Below are 22,226 nucleotides of genomic sequence, written 5' to 3' on the forward strand. Positions count from 1 at the left end.
TTTCTCTAATCACCATAGCATGCTAAATCATTTAGGTGTAATGATTATGTATAGTTTTGGGTCACCTCATATATGTTCATCTAAGAAAGAAAGGTTATAGGCTTGCAAACAACCATGACAAAGGTTAAGTAAACTTAATAAATGTTACAAAGAAACAACAGTCACTAAAGAACTTAACGCTGGGTTAAACAGAAACTCAATTACCATGAAGCTAATGTGAGCAACCCCACCTGGCAATTATATTCCTTTTCTGGTCAGCACTATTTTGTATATATAACTTTTCAGATTAAATTACTAAACTGAATCACAAAATTTTTTTTTTACAGTAATGAACAAAAATTAAATATTCTCTGTAGCAACATGGGTTTCTCATCAACAATAAGAATTTCCCACACATACCTAAATGGAACTTCATTACAATTTATTGTAAGGTTAATAACTGAAAATAGACCTTTATGTAAAATTACTGCGTAATTATCTGGAAACATTTCATGGTAAAATGAATAAAGAAAACACAGGAGCACAAGAAAGGTTCTTGAGAACAGTTTTAATAAATAATGTGACAAAAAAAATTATGTTTTGGATTATCTGATCCTCAGTATGCAAAATTATGGCTAAAAATAAGATGTTTTCTTAAATGAACAATAATAAAAACAATAATCATATGGTTTGTTCCCTTACAATTCTCAATCTTTCAAAGTGTTATTCTTGTTTAAAATAAAGATTTTTTTTTAACCAAAGAATGTATTTCACTTCTGGTTCTTTGAGACCTTAAGGCAGCCATGTTAAAACAAAACACAAAACAAAATAAAAAAACAAAAAAAAACAAAAAAGTATATGCTTTAGCACCATTGGCAACTTAAGGTACACAATATAAACCAGGTACAACATTCATGGACAGAAAACATCATGTGGTTAATTTAAAGCACACATGTGCTATTTTGAGATTGACAGAGTTATAAAAATTGTTGAGAAATTGTTTTGTTTTCCATTTCAGTTTATCCCGTTTATTTTATACCATGAAAATTTGGTTAGGAATTTTGTTTATTTATACTATAGTAGGCGGAACTAAGACATTGCTGGCTATTTTCAATGTGACCATTTTTAGTTACATGTATAATACAAAAATATGATAAACAAAGTTCTCCTTGCAGCTTGATAAAGTTGCATTATAAAAAATAGATTTTGGAACAAAAGTTACATGGTTTGCCACTGAACTTAGAGTATTTCTGTGTACCTAAGTAGCTGTGGAATAAAGACAAATCTTACCATTTGGGCTTTATATAATTGTTTCAATTATTATTGTCTCTTTTGGATTACAATAAGAAAAGGAAGAATTGTCTTATTTATCATAATATAATTGTAATGTCTTTATAGACCAAAACTGAACGTGTAGCTATTTTTAGATGTTTTTTATTTCTTTAATGCATAAAGTGATTATTTTTTTTTTTATTGTCAGGTTCCTTACTATGGCATAAATAAATATTAAAAGATGCACTATAGGCATTTTTGTCACTACTGACTGGCCCCAGAGAGACACAATTCCTTTGGAGAAAGATTAGAAATGATTCTTTCTAGAGATACATTTTAGTCAGTAATGATAAAACACAGACTTGACAATTCATGAAGACATAGATAGAACCAAATGCTCCACCAACGACTAACTTTCCAAACAGTATGACAATAAATTCAGCATTAATAAAATGCATTAACAAAAATAATAATAACAATAATGATTTTCCAACATTTTCAATAAGACAAAAAAAGGTTAATAGTTGCAATGGTTTAAAAATAAAGTTTAGTGATTGTGCTTTTAAAACCAACAAAACAGTGCATTACAAAATAACCATATCAAATCAAATTTCCTGAAGTGGCACTTTTCTTTTCTCAGCGGGACTGACTCTGTGAAGAGGCGCCATCCGATAAATAACCAGAGAGGGTTAGCAGTTTTTTTTACTTGGTGTTTTATTACAAATGTTATACTTTTTGTTTTTTCTTCTTTTTTTCCTACAAATGTTGTTGAATGGAAAAATAAATGATTTTCTGTAAGATCTTATTTCTATGAATCCCAAGACCACCAGGCATTTGACTGGCTTGACTTCTGCATGATCAATAGGATGTAATACCAAAGATATTTTTAATGATGGACAATGAAGGAGACAAGTACCACAGAAATGTATGAAAAAAGTACATATTTACAATGAAATCACCTCCATACTGCTTTATAAAGTAGGACAATGAAGGTCAATACTGCTGGACAGTAAATTCAGGTCTACAACGAAAGCATCCTGGGTTATATGCATTTTCACTTAATGAAATTTTATGGTCAGTTGTGAAAACATTACACATTTGAAGATGGGTTCCCATTGTTTGAGTGGTTGCTTTAGGCTATGGATAGACATTGGTGCTTTGGTGATTTTGGGGCAACGCTCTGCGCTACTTCCCAATGGAGCTTGATAGGCAAGAGTTGTTCTAGGAGATATTGGTGGGCAGAAAGCTTACAATTCCAGTCTTGGCACCTTCAGCTGTCTGTTTCTCTAAAGCAGCAGTCTTGGCACCAACACCTTGAGACTTGACAACCTGCCTTTGTGGCCGGAGCAGTAAGAAGGTGCCTGGATTAAGTGCTGCTTTTGGGGTGCTGGGGGAAACGTCAGGGTGGCCTTATACAAAGAGGGTGTAAACAAGTAAAGCGAAAAAGGTTCTCAGCTGTTATGTGTATAAAATGAACGAGCGCATACAATCTGATTGCACTGAACAGTATCTCTGGCATAAGGTCTTTCATCTTGAGGCATCTTAAGGGATTTAATATCTGATAGAATCTCCAACATCTCCATCTTTAGCTTTCAACTTTCTGTTTCCTGTAAAACAAAATGACACAAATGGTTTGAACATATATTTCTCTCCAACTAATCTTCTCTATCAGTTTTCCCCCTGTAGTTTTAATGCCCTTACAAAAACAACATAATATTTCAATTCCCGGGGATAGCCAATTCATTTTTACTAATGAAAGCTACCATGATAAAAATCTATGTTTATAAAGTATGATTTATCGGGTTGAGGAAAATGCCTACAATAAATAACAGTGGAGGCTGCATTTAAAATCAGGAAATTAAATTGCAACAGAGAAAATAATTGATTCTATGAGGATTTAAAAAATAACTAAATTCTATCCACATTTGTGAAACAACAATTAAGCTTATTATCATTAAACATGTTATTTACTTCAGGTAGATTTCAAAATTAAGCCGGCCTCAGATGTAGCGATTGTGTTTCCTGCAACCACGGTTTGCAGGAAAAATATCACTAAATTCCCATCAACACAGTCAGTGTTGATGGAGAAATCCCCCCACAGTTCTCCCGGTGGCTATTATAGCTTATAGCAATAATTGCATGTAAAATCTGACAGGCTTGTTGTACCCAAGTCCATCGATCGATCAACTTGGGTACATTCAGCCTGCCCATACATGGTTAGAATCTCGACTAGTCCCTACTGAACCGGCCGAGATTGAAACCATCTATGGCCGGCTTAAAGGATAAGTTCACCTTTTCACCAAAAATAATAAATGCACATTTTTTACAGGTAAATTTATTATTTTGCAGGTGCATTTAATATTTTTGGTTGCAGGAGCCTGTAAACCAATGCATCAGTGATCAGCAGATCACTAGTGCCATGCAGATATACTGACAGGAAGATTCAATGAACTCCCATGGCACTCCACAGCGCCCCACAGCGCCGTGGTAGTTCATTGAACAGTAGTTCATTCGTTCACAGAACACTGGGAATAAATGACACGGCTATGTGGGTGGAGCCCTACATGGCTGCTCTGTTTTTAAAAAAGTGACAGCTTGTATGGGGAACTTCTCCCCATACTTCTGTCACAAGGAGGGGGGCAGCAGGCAGTGGTTTCAGCATTGAGAACATGTTACATGTTCCACCTTAAAAATGGGTGGAACATGTAACATGTTCCCAATTGCGAACTTATTCTTTAAGTCATTGGTGTACATAATAACAGCAGCACAATGACTTGTTAGCAGCTATGCTTTGCAGCACTGGGTTCCTTGGTTCAAATCTCAGCCACACCCCTGTGGGTGCACTATTTGCATGACATTTACAGGTTTTCCTGAACTTGCGTGGGTTCCCTCCAGGCACTTTGGTTTCCTCCCACGCTCCAAAGACATGCTGGTAGGGTAATTGGCTCCTGTCTAAATTGGCCTTAGTATGTGTGTGCTATTATTTAGGTGAGATAGGGATCTTACATTGTAAGCTCCTTGAGGGCAAGGACCGATGTGAATAGAAAAGTCTGTAAAACACTGTGTAAATTGCTGGTGCTATTTAATGATCTATAATAAAATAAATAAGATGAACCACTTAATACAGAAAACAAAGGTTTTGAGAAGTACCTGAAGAAATAATGTGATTTGCATTCATATAAATATCAGGAGAGTTACATATGTGTGAGAACTGATGCATACAGCACGTTTTCCCAATGTTTTGACAGACCTTTACCATAAGGGCATGAACAGTCAATGATGGCCAGATAAATACGCTTATATGCTTTATTTGATTGTGAGTGATTTTAATCACTTATATTTTAAATTCAGTTTTACTTATTTCAGGTTCAGTGCACTTGACATATCCGGTCTTTTCATTAGGTCCCCCGAGTAAAAAAACCTGCACTTTACATCCTGGTGCCTGAGGAACAGCTGGTAGGAGAGAATGGTCTACAACTCACTTTGGCCAGCTAAACTTGGTATTTGCATAAAAACTATCCCAGTTTTCAGAGCTCTTGAAGGCTTGTGAAAATATCTAAAGACATATGCAGGTCCCTGGTTTTTTTTGCCTTACGGTTTATAATCTCTTGTCAGCCCAGATTTACCTCAATTTCATCTTCATCAACTGTACGCTCATATGACCCTAAAAGCTGCATCTCTGCTGCGTTTCTCCTTCCTGCTGGTTGATCTGTTCTTCGTCTTCCACCCGAGCCTCTCGAAGACATAGAGCTGGAGGAGCTAGGATCTCTAGGATTATTTGATATGGGGAATGTTGGTTTACTATATGGCAAGATATCCTCTGTGGAAGACAACATGTATTAATTAATATAGCGTGAAGGATAGGAACTTAGTATGAACAATAAAAAAAACAGTACCCATAAGGCTGGATTTATGCCACTTGCATTTAATGTGCGATGAAGGGCACTACATGCACTTGAGTTGATGTTTGACATCTCTTTTAACACACTGAGGTTGATTTACTAAAGGCAAATATACTGAGCACTGCAAGTGCAGTTGCTACAGAGCTTAGTAAATGAAGTAAAGCTTCAGTTTGCAAACAATAACCAATCACATGCAAGGAAAATTAAAAAAAAAGCATTATTGCGTGCACATGATTGAATGATAGAAATCAGCACAGCTTCCCTTCATTTCAGAGCTTCCCCTCAGATCTAGACCAACTGCACTTGCACTGCACAGAATGTTTGCCTTTTAGTAAATCAACCCTATTGTGTTGATGTTGAAATTTTAAGCATGTTGCATTGCTGTGGTTTTTTTTTTTTGGTCTTACTGAATTTGGTGAAGTTTCACTTTGCAAATATTACTCAATTATGTGCAAGAAAAAAAAACTGCATTTCTGCTTGCACATGATTGGATTATGGATTTCAGCAGAGCTGCACCTCATTCACTAAGCTCCTTTGGAAATTTCAACTTCTCTAGCAACATGAACAGCCTATTTGAGATAACCAACCCCAATATTTTTATTTTCTTAATGGGCATTTCAGTCTTTATGAATTGTAACTCAATGCAGAGAGTTGCTTTGCATTTAGATGCAGGACATTCCAATTACACACAACAAACACCAACACAGGCCAAGGCAGTAAAGGAGTGGCTCAACAAGAAGCATATTAAGGTCCTGGAGTGGCCTAGCTAGTCTCCAGACCTTGATCCAATTGAAAATCTGTGGAGGGAGCTGAAAGTTCAAGTTGCCAAACGTCAGCTACCAAACCTTGGAGACTTGGAGAGAATCTGCCAAGAGGGGTGGGCCAAAATCCCTCCTGAGATGTGTGCAAACCTGGTGGCACACTACAGAAAACGTCTGACCTCTGTGATTGCCAACAAGGGATTTGCCACCAAGTACTAAGTCATGTTTTGTGAAGGGGATCAAATACTTATTTCCCTCATGAACATGAACAAATGAGTGCATCATTTGTTAGACATGCATTTCTTTTGAATTTTGTGTTGCTATTTTGTCTCTCGGATCAAATACTTATTTCCTTCACTGTATATATATATATATATATATACATGTTTTTGCGCAGCCCTGCCACCCTGTAGCGGTACTTCTGCAAGAGGGTGGTCGGGTAGCGGTTAACTAATTATGGTTTAAAGTTTTACCTTTCTGGAAGATAACTATGGCTTTGGCTGATATCTATTCTAAAGAAAAACACTTAGAAAAGCTGGTGGGTGTCTGTTTAAATGGGTAATTGACAACAACTGAGGGTTTATTTCTTCCAAGTCACTTAATTCAGTTATGGCCACATGAACAATGGTTGTATGGAATCATAAACTAGCCTCCCATGTATTGCCAGTGGTGTAGTCACCTCATTGGAGCTTATTTCTCCATCTACCAAGCTGTGGAACCTGACTTCTTGCTGCTGAACTCTTCAGAATGGTCTGGCTTTTTCAGCCACCCACAATGATTTGAGGCTTGGACCTAACTGTAGAGATCTGGTTACCAGAGTTCTTGTGATAGATAATAAACCAGAGGATGGTTCAAACTGCTGATGTCCACCTCATTTTGAAACATTATTTTTGGGTGGCCTGATACTTGAGGGCATCTACCAACCTTCCTCTAAACATGTTGCAGAGAGGTCATTCTGCTGGCTGTGAGCATTAGTGTCTGTTTCAGTATTAGCACAAATAATGAATAGTGAATTTTAAAAAAATGACTTACCTTGTAATTGAGAGGATTTTGTTGGCGTGCCATCTTTCTTTGCTAGTTTCCCTCGTTTCATTTTCCCATCAATATGTTGCTCTAGAGATTCCCTCTTTTCTCCTGAATTTGTCCGGACTTCAGCTTGTTGTCTGTTATCCGTTCCATCCCTCCCTCTGTAGTTGGGACCTTTTCTCTCTGCCGGCCTGTCTAGTCTTTGCTCTGCAGGCATATACTTTTGTGATATCCCAGAACGTACATCAAGCAGTGCTCTGGATGGTCCAGTTGGAGATTTAATGGCAGGAGGTGGCAGTGGTGGAGGTGGTAAATCTAAACAAAAGATAAATGAGTTTATTGTCAGACTATATATAGTAATGGCTGCATCCGTGTATAATTTATTGTGAACAGAAAGCTCATAACAGCAGTAAACAACTTCAAATATCTATCAGAAACAGTGTTGGTGGATTTGCTGGTGTCTGCAAGTAAATGAATCATATCATTATTGCATGATAATCTTTTTATGTTCAAGGCTTAAGCTATCCATACATGGCTAAACAGCATGGGTGGAGAAGTCTACAAGGCTGGAATCAGCTAAATATCAATCTCTGTGGGTGGCCCTGTAAGCACCGCATGGCTTGGCAAACTTCGATTAAAAAATCAATGGAGCCGAGTAGAAAAGTGTGACTGTGCAGTGACTGGATCCAATCAGATGCAATCACTGTCTGTGTCGTCAGATAGCCACTGGTGCTGCAGCTACTTGAACACAACAGCCATGTTGTTTAGCTTAGATGGGGGAATCAAGTGAGCCAAATGAAAGGAATCTACAAGTGTAAGGCTAGCATTAGATTAAGTGCAAGGGATGGTGTTACATTTAAGGAGTAGGATAAGTGTTAAATTAAGAATTCAGCATTGGGGAGATTAAAATTAGGGCCACATTTTATGGGACAGATTAAGTGAGGGTTATTGTGCTGAAAGGTTAGTGAGTGTTTTAGATGTTAGAACCAATTAGAGGAGTTTAAGGATTTTGACTTGTTTACAATGCCAAAAGCCCTGTACCAAGTAATACCAGCATTAATATATATAGATAGCAGCTCTGACAACTATGTGTAAAAATCTAATTTCTCCTTAACCGATTTGCTGAAGATTTTTTTTTACTGTTGGCTGTGCCATCAATTTCTAGAAAAAAGTTTGAGAAAGAAGGTATGATGTCACTGTATCTAGGCAGATTTCACTAACTTGTGAAGATAGAGTAGATTGCAAGAGAGCTGTGACACAAGAAAGGAAGCAATAAAGAGCATACAAAAGCCTCTATACACAGGTACTGTTAGATGTGATAGCAGGAGACATTACAGAGGTCACTTCGTGTTACATTTATAAGGGGTTTGTTGTGTGATTTGCACGGCAAATGTTTTCCCACAATTCAGCTTTCTGTATGCGTAATGTGGCAGATGGACGAATCTTGTTCAACTTTAAATGTGACAAGCCAAGGTTGTCTGTTATTGAAATCTCTATATTATGTGGTATGCAGCAGCTGATAGATGAGTCACCTGAAAACAATAGGTGAATTTTCTGAAAATTATGGGTGACTACTCTTTTAAAATAGTAAACAAGATTCAACTGTCACATTTAAAAACAAGATTCGCCAATCTGCTGAATTTCTTTGAAAACGAATGCCATAAAATACAGATGGACAAATATCCAGAAAACAAAGTGCACAATGAATATCTTAGGTGTCGGTGTCATTTTGTATCATTTATATCTGCATGCACAACGTGGACAGTTAATTCTGTTTGAATACTATAACTGATTAAATATTTGAATTAAACACTATTGATTTGTCCACAAAGCAAAGCATCCCTTGGTTAAACAGACCACTGAAGAGTGTGGCATTTTATAGAATGTCTGCCAGTGTCTATCAGACTGTCTGCTAGTTTTGGAGTATTACAAGATGATTACACCAATAAATGACTAAAGATATCTGGATTGACCTTGGAATTATGTGACCTATAAAAATGTATTCAGTCAGCAACCTTGTGCATTTATATGTTGAAATTTAATATTCTTGTGATTTACAGTAGGGATTACAATATTCCATATTTGTATATTATTATGGGCATTAGATGCATGCATGCATATTTGTGGTGTGCATTTATGCAGAAACTGATGTAAAGTCAATCACTAAAATCATATAGAAACGTTTTAAAGTTAACATAATTTTAAATGTTGTTTAAATGGGGGTCACTAAGCATTTTTATCACAACCTATTACACTACTAATAATTATGATTTTCATATTACCTTTAAAAAATAAAGTTTAGCATGCAGCTTCTGGTACACAAACCACATGGAAACCTACAGAGCTATGATCATTTTGCTGCAGGATATGTAACATTTTCCTTAGAAAAAGGAGCATAAAGTACCGGTATTTGACAAAGAAAGCAAAACAAGGAGTTGTTGCCTTATTTTGCCTTGCAATAATGGTGCTTGTAATATCTAAATGAGCATTAAAATGACTAAAAGCTGAATAAACTGGAAACAGCAGCGACTAATTTGACAGAAATTTGCTATTTATACTTACATTACAGGCCTTCTAATTGAAGCGCTGACATTAGGAAGGAGCGGGAGTCTATTTTAGACAATATGCTGAATAAGACACAACTTATATTGATCCCATATATCAAATTTACTGCGTTAATGCAGGATGCATTCTAATGGCCACTAAGGCCAAGCAGCCTCTTTCTGCATTATTCCTTTTCCAAATGAGGATGCAGATTCGATGAATTTTCATTTGTTTCTCACCATTTTTATTGTTTTATTTCATGCAAACTGTAAGGCTCAGTTTGCTAAGAAATAAATAAAACAGGATGAAAAAAGGTAAGCATAATGTTTTTAAAAGGGTGTTACATTTCCATAAGGTCATTAGGATTATCTATTCCTCTATCAGCCTTTTGTAAAGGGGCATTAAATGCTGAGCTCAATTTGCTTTAGGACTTGTTCACACCAGACTGTGTTCCAGCACAGGATAATCTCCTTCTTCTGAAAAATCAATATTAATTAATGGACCTTTTTCACATCTGATGCAATTCACTAATGGGCATTAGGAGAATTGCGCCTCCAGTATTTTGGCATGTGGACTTTCACTTTACCACCTACAGAATCTAAAAGGAGGTCTTCACAACATGCCTAAAACAGAACTGAAACAAATGCAAATGTGCCTGAACCTCCATGGTATACATGTGACCACAGCCTGTAAGCAGATCTATACCCAACTGGATGACATTTAGTTTGCTAAAGCACTGCATATCACAGACAATAGCTTTTCATAAAATACTGTTTTCACATTTAACCATTCCTTTTTGGCATCTCAGTACAGCTGATTTCCACCAGCCTTTATTCAGTTTTAATATTTTGATAAATGTGTGTATATATATATATATATATTTAAGAATTATGCATGGGTGGCTACATTGGTCTTTGGCAAGATGGTAGAGGATAGAATCTGGGGAAGAGAAATAAAGGAGAGGAGAAGGAGGGGAATAGGGTAGAAGAGGCAGAAAAGGAGAATGCAACAAAAAGAAGGGGAAAAAGGGATGTCTGGGGAAAGAAAACAATCTCTGTGGGTCCCAGTATTTGGTCCATTCATTCGATAACAGACCTGTCTATAAATAACATTACACAAGTCAGATAAGTTATGACTACTAAATTTTCAGTTTTGTACAAAAATCCCTTCAGGATATAGATGACATCAGAGGGTAATTGGATGTGCAAGGCAAACTGATCCCCCTTAAGAATCTATCCTCCACAGCTACTTCCTAATGTAAACATTCAGATCAAGAGGCCATTTATGTTTGGGCCAATAGATAAAGACACCTCTGCACCATCTTGTCAGGGAGGAAATCAATCAACCACAGTGGCTTTGTGGTTAGCTCTTCTGCCTGGAAGCATTAGTGTCATTGGTCTGAATCCCAACCATGGCACTACCTGCCTGGAATTTGCATGTTCTGCCTGTGCCTGTATAGATTTCCTCCCACAGTCCAAAGACATACTGGTAGGTTAATTGGCTCCTGTTTACATTTGCCCTAGTATGTGTATGTATGAATGTGAGTTAGGGACCTTAGGTTGTAAGCTCCCTGAGGGCAGGGACTGATGTGAATGTACAATATACAGGTGAAACTCGAAAAATTAGAATATCGTGCAAAAGTTCATTTATTTCAGTAATGCAACTTAAAAGGTGAAACTAATATATGAGCTAGACTCATTACATGCAAAGCAAGATAGTTCAAGCCGTGATTTGTCATAATTGTGATGATTATGGCTTACAGCTCATGAAAACCCCAAATCCACAATCTCAGAAAATTAGAATATTGTGAAAAGGTGGAATATTCTAGGCTCAAAGTGTCCCACTCTAATCAGCTAATTAAGCCATAACACCTGCAAAGGGTTCCTGAGTCTTTAAACGGTCTCTCAGTCTGGTTCAGTAGGAATCACAATCATGGGAAAGACTGCTGACCTGACAGTTGTGCAGAAAACCATCATTGACACCCTCCATAAGGAGGGAAAGCCTCAAAAGGTAATTGCAAAAGAAGTTAGATGTTCCCAAAGTGCTGTAGCAAAGCACATTAATAGAAAGTTATGTGGAAGGGAAAAGTGTGGAAGAAAAAGGTGCATAAGCAGCAGGGATGACCACAGCCTGGAGAGGATTGTCAGGAAAAGGCCATTCAAAAGTGTTGGGGACTTTCACAAGGAGTGGACTGAGGCTGGAGTCAATGCATAAAGAGCCACCACACACAGATGGATCCTGGACATGGGCTCCTGAACAACAAACAACGTCAGAAGCGTCTTACCTGGGCTAAAGAGAAACAGACCTGGTCTGTTGCTCAGTGGTCAAAGTCCTCTTTTCTGATGAGAGCAACTTTTGCATCTCATTTGGAAACCAAGGACCCAGAGTATGGAGGAAGAATGGAGAGGCACACACTGCAAGATGCTTGAAGTCCAGCGTGAAGTTTCCATAGTCTGTGTTGATTTGGGGAGCCATGTCATCTGCTGGTGTTGGTCCACTGTGCTTCATTAAGTCCAGGGTCAACGCAGCCCTCTACCAGGAGATTTTGAAGCACTTCATGCTTCCTTCCACAGACGAGCTTTATGGGGATGCTGACTTCATTTTCCAGCAGGACTTGGCACCTGCCCACACTGCCAAAAGCACCAAAACCTGGTTCAAAGACTATGGGGTTACTGTGCTTGATTGGCTAGCAAACTCGCCTGACCTGAACCCTATAGAGAATCTATGGGGCATTGCCAAGAGAAAGATGAGAGACATGAGACCGAACAATGCAGAACAGCTGAAGGCCGCTATTGAAGCATCCTGGTCTTCCATAACACCTCAGCAGTGCCACAGGCTGATAGCTTCCATGCCACGCCACATTGAGGCAGTAATTGCTGCAAAAAGGGTACATATGAATGCTTATACTTTTCAGAGGTCCAATATTGTTCTATGTACAATCCTTGTTTTATTTATTGCATGTAATATTCTAATTTTCTGAGATTGTGGATTTGGGGTTTTCATGAGCTGTAAGCCATAATCATCACACATATGACAAATCACGGCTTGAACTATCTTGCTTTGCATGTAATGAGTCTATCTTATATATTAGTTTCACCTTTTAAGTTGCATTACTGATATATTAGACATTATTGCACATTATTCAAATTTTTTAGAGTTTCACCTGTATGTTTAGAGTGCTGTGTAAATTGATGATGATAAATGAGTACCTGTAATAAATAATAGGATGGTCATGGGGAATAGCAATTGGAGAGCCTACTAGTTCTTACCTGATTGCTATACCCCAACATTAAGTCTCAGTGGTGTCTGTAGGTAGCTGACAGACAATAGATCATCACCTAATCTGGTACTATGTATGAGTGTAACTAGGAAGAGATGCTAAATCCAGAATTGGTTTTGGTTCTCAGTGAGGATAAATTGAGTAAAATGACTCAAGCTACGAAGCTCTCTAACACAAGGGGACTTTGGTGACTAGGAGAGTTTAGGGAAAAAAACAAGAGTGCCATACAACAATTACATGAGTGAAAGATTATTTACTTCATCATAGAAGTCCAAAGGTAAAAATCCAATGTGTTTTGGGTGCTTTAACGTTCCCTCCCCATCAAAGCTTCAAGTGCTGGTTTAAATAGGGCAATAGAATCACAAAGGTTAAATGAAGGGTGATACAACTTGGGAGTTGACTGCTTTAATCCTTTCCTCCAAAATTGTTTCAAAAGCTGTCTATAGGAACCTTTGAATAACTTAATATTTTAATAACTAAACATTTTTAATACCTGCCTAATGGGAAAATGTTTCTTAAATGTATCTTAAATAACTGATGAAATGTATTTTTTCCTAACCCACACAATAATAAACCACGTAACCAGTTACTCCCACAGCAATAACCTCCTAAAATCAGATAATCCTGAAACATCTCAGTTTTGCTGACAGTCAGAGGCTGCTGAGGAGCCATCGTGTCCAGGTACACTGTCATGTTTCTGTTAAATGTCCTCTAATCTCAGATATAGGCTCCTGAGCATATACTCAAGGCAAAGAACAGATAATAAAGGCAGACCACTCATTCCAAAATTGCCTGTGCTCTTCCTGCTGTGTGCTTTGTCATTTTTTCCTATCAAGTACCTGCTATTCACGGGCAGGCCAAAAAAAAAACTGTGAAGCCCTTGTGTAGCCATTGATAAGAATCTATAATATTAAGCTTTCATATGATAATGGAAAATGATGCCCCTCTTTGAAAAATTGCTGACTGGTAATGAAATTCCTAATCAGATTGCTGTTGCTAAGAAGCGGGAGGCGGCAAAGCAAGAGATGCAGGAGACGGGCGTCCCCTTCAACAAATTTACTAAGGCTGACAAGATGACAAAAAATAGGAAAACGTACAGAACATAAATTTACAGCATGGCTTGCAAGCTGTTTTCCTTTGAAAGGCAGAAGAGGAAGGAATGTAGCAGTTTTATTAAAAAAAAAAAAGTGCGCCTCCTGAGGCGTTTTCATTAAGGGCTTTTCTCTTCAAACATAATACTGCTCGTATTTCCCTCGCAGAATTCTTTGGAAAACAAGCATTACCTTTTCAGCAGAGATCAATATTGTGTGTGAAGACATGGAGGGAGATGATTAGGAGCTTTCATGTTTATTTTCTCAAAATTTTCTTGAAGTAACACTTTATGTATTGGCCTCACAGCAAGCGTACTTGAAGTGGCAACAGATACATAGAAGACACAACTCTAATTTAAAAAAAAAAACATTTGTCTCTTGACCCCTAAAGGTACCCAGTGGAACGCTACCTGAAAAATGCATTATTTTCGACCAAGCCTTTAAAATTGAACTTAAAATTGAAAGTAAGTACTTTGTACAGATGAAATACATGTAAGGGAGTTGTTGCAGATGTCAAATTATTTGTATTTCTGCCCAGTCAGGTGCATGAAACCACTTCCAGTTAGGAAATGCAGTGGGTCCCCCCCTCCACCCCCTCCACCCCCCCCCCCCCCCCGCACACACACATCCTCTACCCCCTGACTGGACAGTGAAAGAGCAGTAAGACTGTTGAGGTGTGTAAGGTCCTCCTACCAGCATGTGAAACACACCTGTTTGTCTCCCAAGTCTTGCCATGTCTATCCCAGTTTGAGTGCTGCTGTATAGGGGATTGAAATAAACCAGTTCAATGTCAAATTCATGTATTTAAACTAGCTGTATTAAGGAAATAAATTTAAAGTTATATTAAACCCTCAACATTTTTACTAGTTTAACAAACTGAGCATGATAAAATACATCCCCAGTAAATTATTTATTAGAAGAGAAGCGTGAGATTAAAAAAAACTGCAACTGTCTCCTGCTATCTGTACGTTGTGAAAGGCCACTGATCGCTCAGTTCTCGAGTCTGCTCTGAGCACAGAGAGATGACTGTCAGTCGTAGATCTGTGCTCTGCCCCTCCAGTGATCACTGGTGCACCAGGCTGTGGAGGGGACAGGAGCAGCTGACTCAGACTCTCAACAATGCCGGTCAGGCATGTAGGCAGATCCTAACATTATCGTCGAGATTCTTGCAGAGCCTGGACCGGCTCAGTAACGTCAGCTGACATCAGGCTTTAGCCTGCTGTTGACTGAATCTGGGTTACAGGAGTGCAAAACCAATTTTACTCCTGTTATACACAGAAAAGGTATGGCCAAAAGAGCTTTGGCCATACATCTCCTTTAAAATACTTACCCCATGCTTAAAGTCTACAGCTTTCAATGCTACTGGCTCCTGCTCTCTCAATGCTGCTTACCTGAATTTCAGTCTTCACAAGAAAGAGTTAACAGTGGACAGTGCAAACTAAGTTAGTCTGTTAGCTTGGAGAAGGAAGGAAGAGGGAGGAAGAGTACAGTCCCTTGCCATTCTAGGGGCTGTGTGTTTCTATTGATTCACACAGTGTAGGGAGCTACAACTAGCCCCTGTATGGAAGGATGGCTCGATAGGATGCTGCAAGAAAAAGAAGACTCCCTGAAACAGGGAACCTGGGGCAGCGGTCATGGCACCAGCTTAAACTACAACATAGGTAGGAATTAAAAAATATAAAAGCTGCATATTTAGTAAATAAATAAATCCACTTCTGAAAGTGCCTAAAACTGATGGTTTATTATCACTTTAAATACACTTCTCAAAAAAATGAAAGGAATACTTTGAAAACACATCAGATCTCAATGGGGGAATATATCATGCTGGATATCTATACTGGTATGAACTGGGTAATGTGTTAGGAATGTAAGGATGCCCCATCATTTGATGAAAATGAAAATGATCAACCTACAGAGGACTGAATTCAAAGACACCCTGAAAATCAAAGTGAAAATAATGATGCAGCAGGCTAGTCCATTTTGCTGAAATTTCAATGCAGCAACTCAAAATGGTACACAGTAGTTTGTAGGGCCCTCACATGCTTGTAAGCATGCCTGAAAGTGTCAAGGCATGCTTCTAATGAGACGATGGATGGTGTCCTGGGGAATTTCCTCCCAGATCTGGACCAAGGCATCACTGAGCTCCTGGACAGTCTGAGGTGCAACCTGACTGCGTCAGATGGACCGAAACATGATATCCCAGATGTGTTCTATTGGATTTAGGTCAGGTGAGCATGGGGGCCGTTCAATGGTATCAATTCCTTCATTCTCCAGGAACTGCCTGCATACTCTCGCCACATGAGGCCAGGCATTGTCGTACACCAGGAGGAACCCAGGACCCACTGCACCAGCTTAGGGTCTGACAATGGGTCCAAGGAGTTCATCCCGATACCTAATGGCAGTCAGGGTGCCATTGTTTAGCCTGTAGAGCTCTGTGTGTCCCTCCATGGATATGCCTCAATGACCCACCACCAAAATGATCATGCTGAACGATGTTACAGGCAGCACAATGTTCTCCACGGCTTCTCCAGCCCCTTTCACATCTGTCACATGTGCTCAGAGTTAACCTGCTCTCCTCTGTGAAAAGCACAGGGCACCAGTGGTGGCCCTGACAATTCTGGTGTTCAATAGCAAATGCTAATCGAGCTCTATGGTGCCGAGCAGTGAGCACAGGGCCCACTACAGGACATGTGGCCCTCAGGCCACCCTCATGAAGTCTGTTTCTGATTGTTTGGTCAAAGACATTCACACCAGTGGCCTGCTGGAGGTCATTTTGTAGGGCTCTGGCAGTGCTCATCCTGTTCCTCCTTGCACAAAGGAGCAGATACCGATCCTGCAGATGGGTTAAGTTCCTTCTACAGCCCTGTTCAGCTCTCCTAGAGTAACTTCTTGTCTCCTGGAATCTCCTCCATGCTCTTGGAACTGTCTGGAAGACACAGCAAACCTTCTGGCAATGGCATGTATTGATGTGCCATCCTGGAGGAGTTGGACTGTCTCTGCAAACTCTGTAAAGTCCAGGTATCTCCTCATGCTACCAGTAGTGACACTGACCCTAGCCAAATGCAAAACTAGTGAAAAACAGAAAAGATGAGTAGGGAAAAAATGTCAGTGGCCTCCACCTGTAAAACCATTCTTGTTTTTGGGGTCGTCTCATTGTTGCCCATCTAGTGCACCTGTTGTTTAATTTAATTAACACCAGACCAGCTGAAACTGATTAACAACCCCCTCTGCTACTTAACTGACCAAATCAATATCCCAGGAGTTTAACTGACTTAATGCTATACTCTGATTAAAAAGGGATCCTTTAATTTTTTGGAGCACTGTATTTATTAATGAATAGCTAGTTCCATTAATTTGTGACTTCTATATCGAATTGCTGTTTAGCTTTAGCTTGTCTCACTCCATACTACAGGTAACTTAAGGCTATCTGTAGGTATCTAAATCTCTTGAAGATAAGCTTAAATTGTAAAAGGACAACATGGATAGCAAATGTAACACCACTTGGAGGTGCCCAGCATTGATGCTGATTAAGAACGCCTCTCAATTAACCCTAAAGACACACACTGAATCTTAGCTTGACCCAAGGCTAAAATTATCTAACTTATCCTATCTGATAGACTGCTTAGAGTGTGCCACTGACAGCTGAGTCATAGCTAGGCCAATGGGTTAGGGTTAGGCTCTTGGCTCCCAGCTTAAAGTCACTTAATTCTCCTTTCTTCCCCATTCTGATACTCAGTTTGAATGTCAGAAAGTCGTCTTCACAACGTCTAGATGCCTAAATGCATTGAGTTGCTTCCTTATGATTGGCTGATTAACAATTTGTGTTACCAAGCAATTGAACAGGTGTACCTAATAAAGTGGCTGGTGAGTCTATGTTAATGGAAAGTCCATATGAGGATGCGCTATTAGAACCAGGAAAAATGGTGAATGGATAATTAGACATGCACAGTCTCCATATAGGTTTATTTATACATATTTTGAGTATATGCAGTATATAACAGTGTTTCTCAACCAAGGTTCTGTGACACCCTAGGGTTTCTCCAGAGGTTTCGCTACGCATTCATTGAGCAACGAGCAATTTCTATCTCTCAGATAAGTTCCAACTGACACCACTGATTTTTTTAAGCTATCTGTAAGGGGGTATTTGTCCCTAATAAACACAGTTGTAGGGAGCATTCTTTCCACTGTCCATCACACTAATGTTTCATGAGTTGTAGTTACAGTAATTATTAGCAGCGGTTCCCTTAGACTAGAAAGTTATTTCAAGAGTTATTTCACATATCTTAGAATACTGACCTATGTGTAATTCAGTTTTTTCAGCCCATGCGTAATGTAAGAGTCACAAACTACTATACGTTTATGGTTGTAAAGTATGTGTACATGCTAGGAATGATAAAGAAACCAGACACATTGTAAAATGTAAGGCCAGTCTTTAAAATCCCATAACTAGCTTTAACATGTTAACATCATTTAAAAAGCTATTTCCATTTATTTATTTTTTTAATCTGCAGCTTTAATTAATAGAATGTCCTGTGATCTTGCCATGGTAAAGCACTCAGAGGCTGATAATGCTCATTCCCTGCTTCCCAATTGTTCTCCTGCATTGTCACTGGCACATTGATTTTAAGTGTAGACTACAAATGGCCATTTCAGCACATATTATGCATGGTTCGCTGTTGTCACAATCAGAAAACCTGTGCTGAAAGTTGTCATTCAGTCATTATGCTTGTATAAAGGGAGTGGCTGCAAAGAAGGAGACTATCAGCCTGAGATTCAACAAAAGATAAAAGAGGGTGAAAGCAAGTATTTTATTTTGGACAATTCAGTGTAAATGGTGCTATGGAACTCTGTACAACCAATCAGGAAAACACTGTGCAGTGCAACTGGATAAAGTAATCAGCTTATCTCGGTAATAAAGGTTTCAATAATCTGCAGACCTTTTTTTCAGCTTCTCCAAATGTCGTGCACATGTCTTTCTATTCAAATGTGCCATTTCTGCTGTTTGTCTATAAATATTTCATTAACTTGTATGGAGATTTGAATCTCAGCAAGCGACCACAGAAAATTGTAATATGAAATAGGAGATAAGTCCTGTTTATGTCAAATGTGAAAAAATATATACAAAAAAAAACATGGAACACAGCAGAAGTTTAATAGTTCCTTATATATTCATTTTTAGAGGGTCAGTACATTAAAAACTCATATTGTATAGCAAGCTTTATATGCTGATAAACTGAATCATCTACTCTTAGGGAACTCAGTGGGTGAGATCTCTGTTCTGAATCCTCACTCTGTTCTTTTGCTACAATCTCTATACATGGGAGATAGTTTACCTACTTTATATTACCAAGAATGCACCAAAAGGAATGAGACTCCAGGATTTCAGACTGTAATTTGGGTGGGGTCCCTCATAGGTAAAAGTTGTTTGATTCTTATGCATTTTTTATCTGACATTTTAAATATAGATCGGCTGACCCTTATAGATGTATATTTGATTGTTAAAGCTGAAAAGAAAAGAAAAAATGCCCTTGCACTGGGGATCCCCCCGTACAGCATGGGTTAAATGTTTCTTTATCCCTTGAGTTTCCATGGAGCACCCCCCCTCTCCACAAGCAGCTAGCACTCAAATCTTCTCTTTGAAGCCCTGGCTTGTGCAGGGTCCCTTGGCATCTGCAATAGACATTTCTTCTACTCCTTGCAGTTCAACTTTAAGCTGGTTGGGCTTCCTTATTTGGAGAAAATATGTGTATTGCTTCCTGTACCATTTGGATAATTAGGGAATGCCCATTCATATTTTCCTTTTTGCCATTCTTGCTCTACTAGGGAGATCTCCCTTCACTTGCTTTAGTTTAGAGACAACAGGATCTCCAAAGTGAGAGAAACATCCTCTTAGACCGGAGTCAATCGATCCAGTACTTCCATTGAAAGATTTCCCTTCTCTCTGTTCTGGTGACAACTCCAAATTTTGGATTCTCCCTCACTTTCAGTATTGGTGACAGTGGTCCTGAGGACAAATGGAACAGGTGAATCTTCCCAGTGGGTAAACCTGACTGGGGTTCTAAAATATCCATACGCTATCCAAAACTGAAAACCACTTTAGGGGGTTGTGCTTATTTTCTGTTATAGATGGAAACAGCAACTAGGACTTTGAAAACTCTAGCTTTGAGCGCTCACCTTGACTTGCTGCATTTTTAGTAATATGTAATTAAATGAAAAGCCCATCAGGGACAGTGAGACTCTTAACGGCCATGGGCATTGCTGCATATAGATCTTGCTGAGAATTTAAGTGCAAAGGATTTCCAAATTGTTCTTGGGGGAAACTTACAACTTACGTTGTATTTTTCTGCACTGCTAATGGAATATTTTCAAATAATTGGTTTTAAATCTAAATCAATAAAACTGGAATTCAGTGTCAGCAAGTTAAGTGTATTGATTGCCGATAAGAGTGCTTTGGAAAATATTGCAGCTCACATGAGCTGTCTATCAAGGGCAAAATGAAAATAATTTATCATTATGCAGTCAATGGATTGATTTTATATAATATATACTTTCCAAGGCAAGCTTTCATTGTTGGTAATAGGCTAATTACTTCCATTAGTAAAACACACATAACGCCACAGACTATCCTTGCATTCTTTCAAATGTGTGCTTTTCATGTCAAATGGAGATAATTACGCAGGCTCGTTCGAGGGGGGAAGGAAGGTATTTTTATAGTATCACCTACTATGCAATCTGTCATTTTGTGTTCGTTTAACAGACACATTCTTAAAACAAGGTCAGCTATAAAATGCACACTATGGAGATGATGTTTAAATACTGCATACAATGGCTGTGTGGGAGTTGTGTATAGCAGTCAGATTAAAGCTGTTATATTCTAGCCTGCACTAAGAAATGACAGCTGGGATCTGATTGGTTGCTAGCTGCAACTCACTCACTTCCACTTTATCTTGCTTCCATTAGTCTTAATGTCTCTTTGGCTGACAAATCTCTCATTGAGTTTGCAATCAGTCTTTACTGCTCTCATCCATAAAATGGCTGCAACCATGTGAATTTTTAAAACCCTTGCTAGTATCTTCCATAGTACCTTACGGTAAGAGCTATGACTACTGGGCAGTAGTTATTCCTTTTGCCAAGTAAATGTTCTCTGCTCTTTAACCCCCTTATGATGGCAGAAACCAGTACTTTAAATAAGCCTTAATGTCCGAGGCCAGTAGGAAGAGCTCCCAATCATGCAGCACTGTGATTGGCTGCACAGTGGTAAAGGCAGCAGCAGCAGCCCCTCCTACATTCTCGTTGGTAATTAACCATGAGCTGTCGGTGATAGTTCAATGCAGCAGCTCAAAATGGTATTCAGTAGTTTGTATGGCCCCCATATGCTTGTATGAATGCCTGAAAGTGCCAGGGCATGCTCCTAATGAGACGACGGTTGGTGTCCTGGGGTATTTCCTCCCAGATCTGGACCAGGTCATCACTGAGCTCCTGGACTGTCTGAGGTGCAACCTGGTGACGTCGGATGGATCGAAACATGATATCCCAGATGTGTTCTATTGGATTTAGGTCAGGGGAGCATGGGGGCCATTCAATGGTATCAATTCCTTTATCCTCCAGGAACTGCCTGCATACTCTCGTCACATGAGGCTGGGCATTGTCGTGCACCAGGAGGAACCCAGGACTCACTGCACCAGCTTAGGGTCTGACAATGGGTCCAAGGATTTCATCCTGCTACCTAATGGCAGTCAGGGTGCCATTATCTAGCTTGTAGAGGTCTGTGCATCCCTCCATGGATATGCATCCCCAGACCATCACTGACCCACCACCAAAACGATCATCACAACAGGCAGCACAACGTTCTCCATGGCTTCTCCATTCCTTTTGGTGGCTACAGATGTCGATCACCAGATCCTGGCTGGAGATTTCCCACTGGCACCTGGCAATCGCCGAGTATCACTCACAGGGGAGAGACCTGTGTGTAAACAATACAGGTCTCTCTCCTGCCAGCAGTAACATGTTGCTGTGTATTTCTCTGCACAGCAGTAAAATACACAGCAGTATGTTTCCCAAGTAAAACACACAGCACATTATGTTAAACAGCACACAGTTAACCCTTTGATCGCCCCAAGTGTTAACCCCTTCCTGTCCAGTGTCATTAGTACAGTGTCAGTGCTTTTTATTAGCACTAATCACTGTTTTAGTGTCATTAGGATGTCAGTGGCAGTTAGTCAGTTCCCCCCCCAGTATCAGAATGCCCGCTGCAGTCCCACTATAAGTCGCTGATTGCCACCATTACTAGTATAAAAAATATAAAATAAGAATTCCAGTATACATACTGCCATATTAAGATGGTATAACAGTCACGTAAACCAATGAATTT

At 39.1% G+C, this 22,226-nt stretch overlaps 1 protein-coding gene across 3 annotated transcripts in view; it reads right to left on the reverse strand.

Moving 5' to 3' along the window:
- Positions 1-532: 532 nt before the first annotated feature.
- Positions 533-22,226, reverse strand: part of ROBO1 (roundabout guidance receptor 1) — a 1,375,987-nt gene continuing 1,354,293 nt past the window's right edge. For all 3 annotated transcript variants that reach the window (XM_089682911.1, XM_089682910.1, XM_089682909.1), the window contains 3 exons: positions 6,947-7,255; positions 4,878-5,071; positions 533-2,858 (listed from right to left, as the gene is read on the reverse strand). In XM_089682911.1, coding sequence (XP_089539037.1) covers positions 2,844-2,858; positions 4,878-5,071; positions 6,947-7,255 — 518 coding nt within the window. In that variant the 3' untranslated portion in view covers positions 533-2,843. The remainder of the gene's footprint in view (positions 2,859-4,877; positions 5,072-6,946; positions 7,256-22,226) is intronic.

Source organism: Staurois parvus, unplaced genomic scaffold, assembly GCF_062004578.1.
Source record: "Staurois parvus isolate SC_StPar_1 unplaced genomic scaffold, SC_StPar_1.0 ptg000299l, whole genome shotgun sequence".
Classification (NCBI taxonomy): Eukaryota; Metazoa; Chordata; class Amphibia; order Anura; family Ranidae; genus Staurois; species Staurois parvus.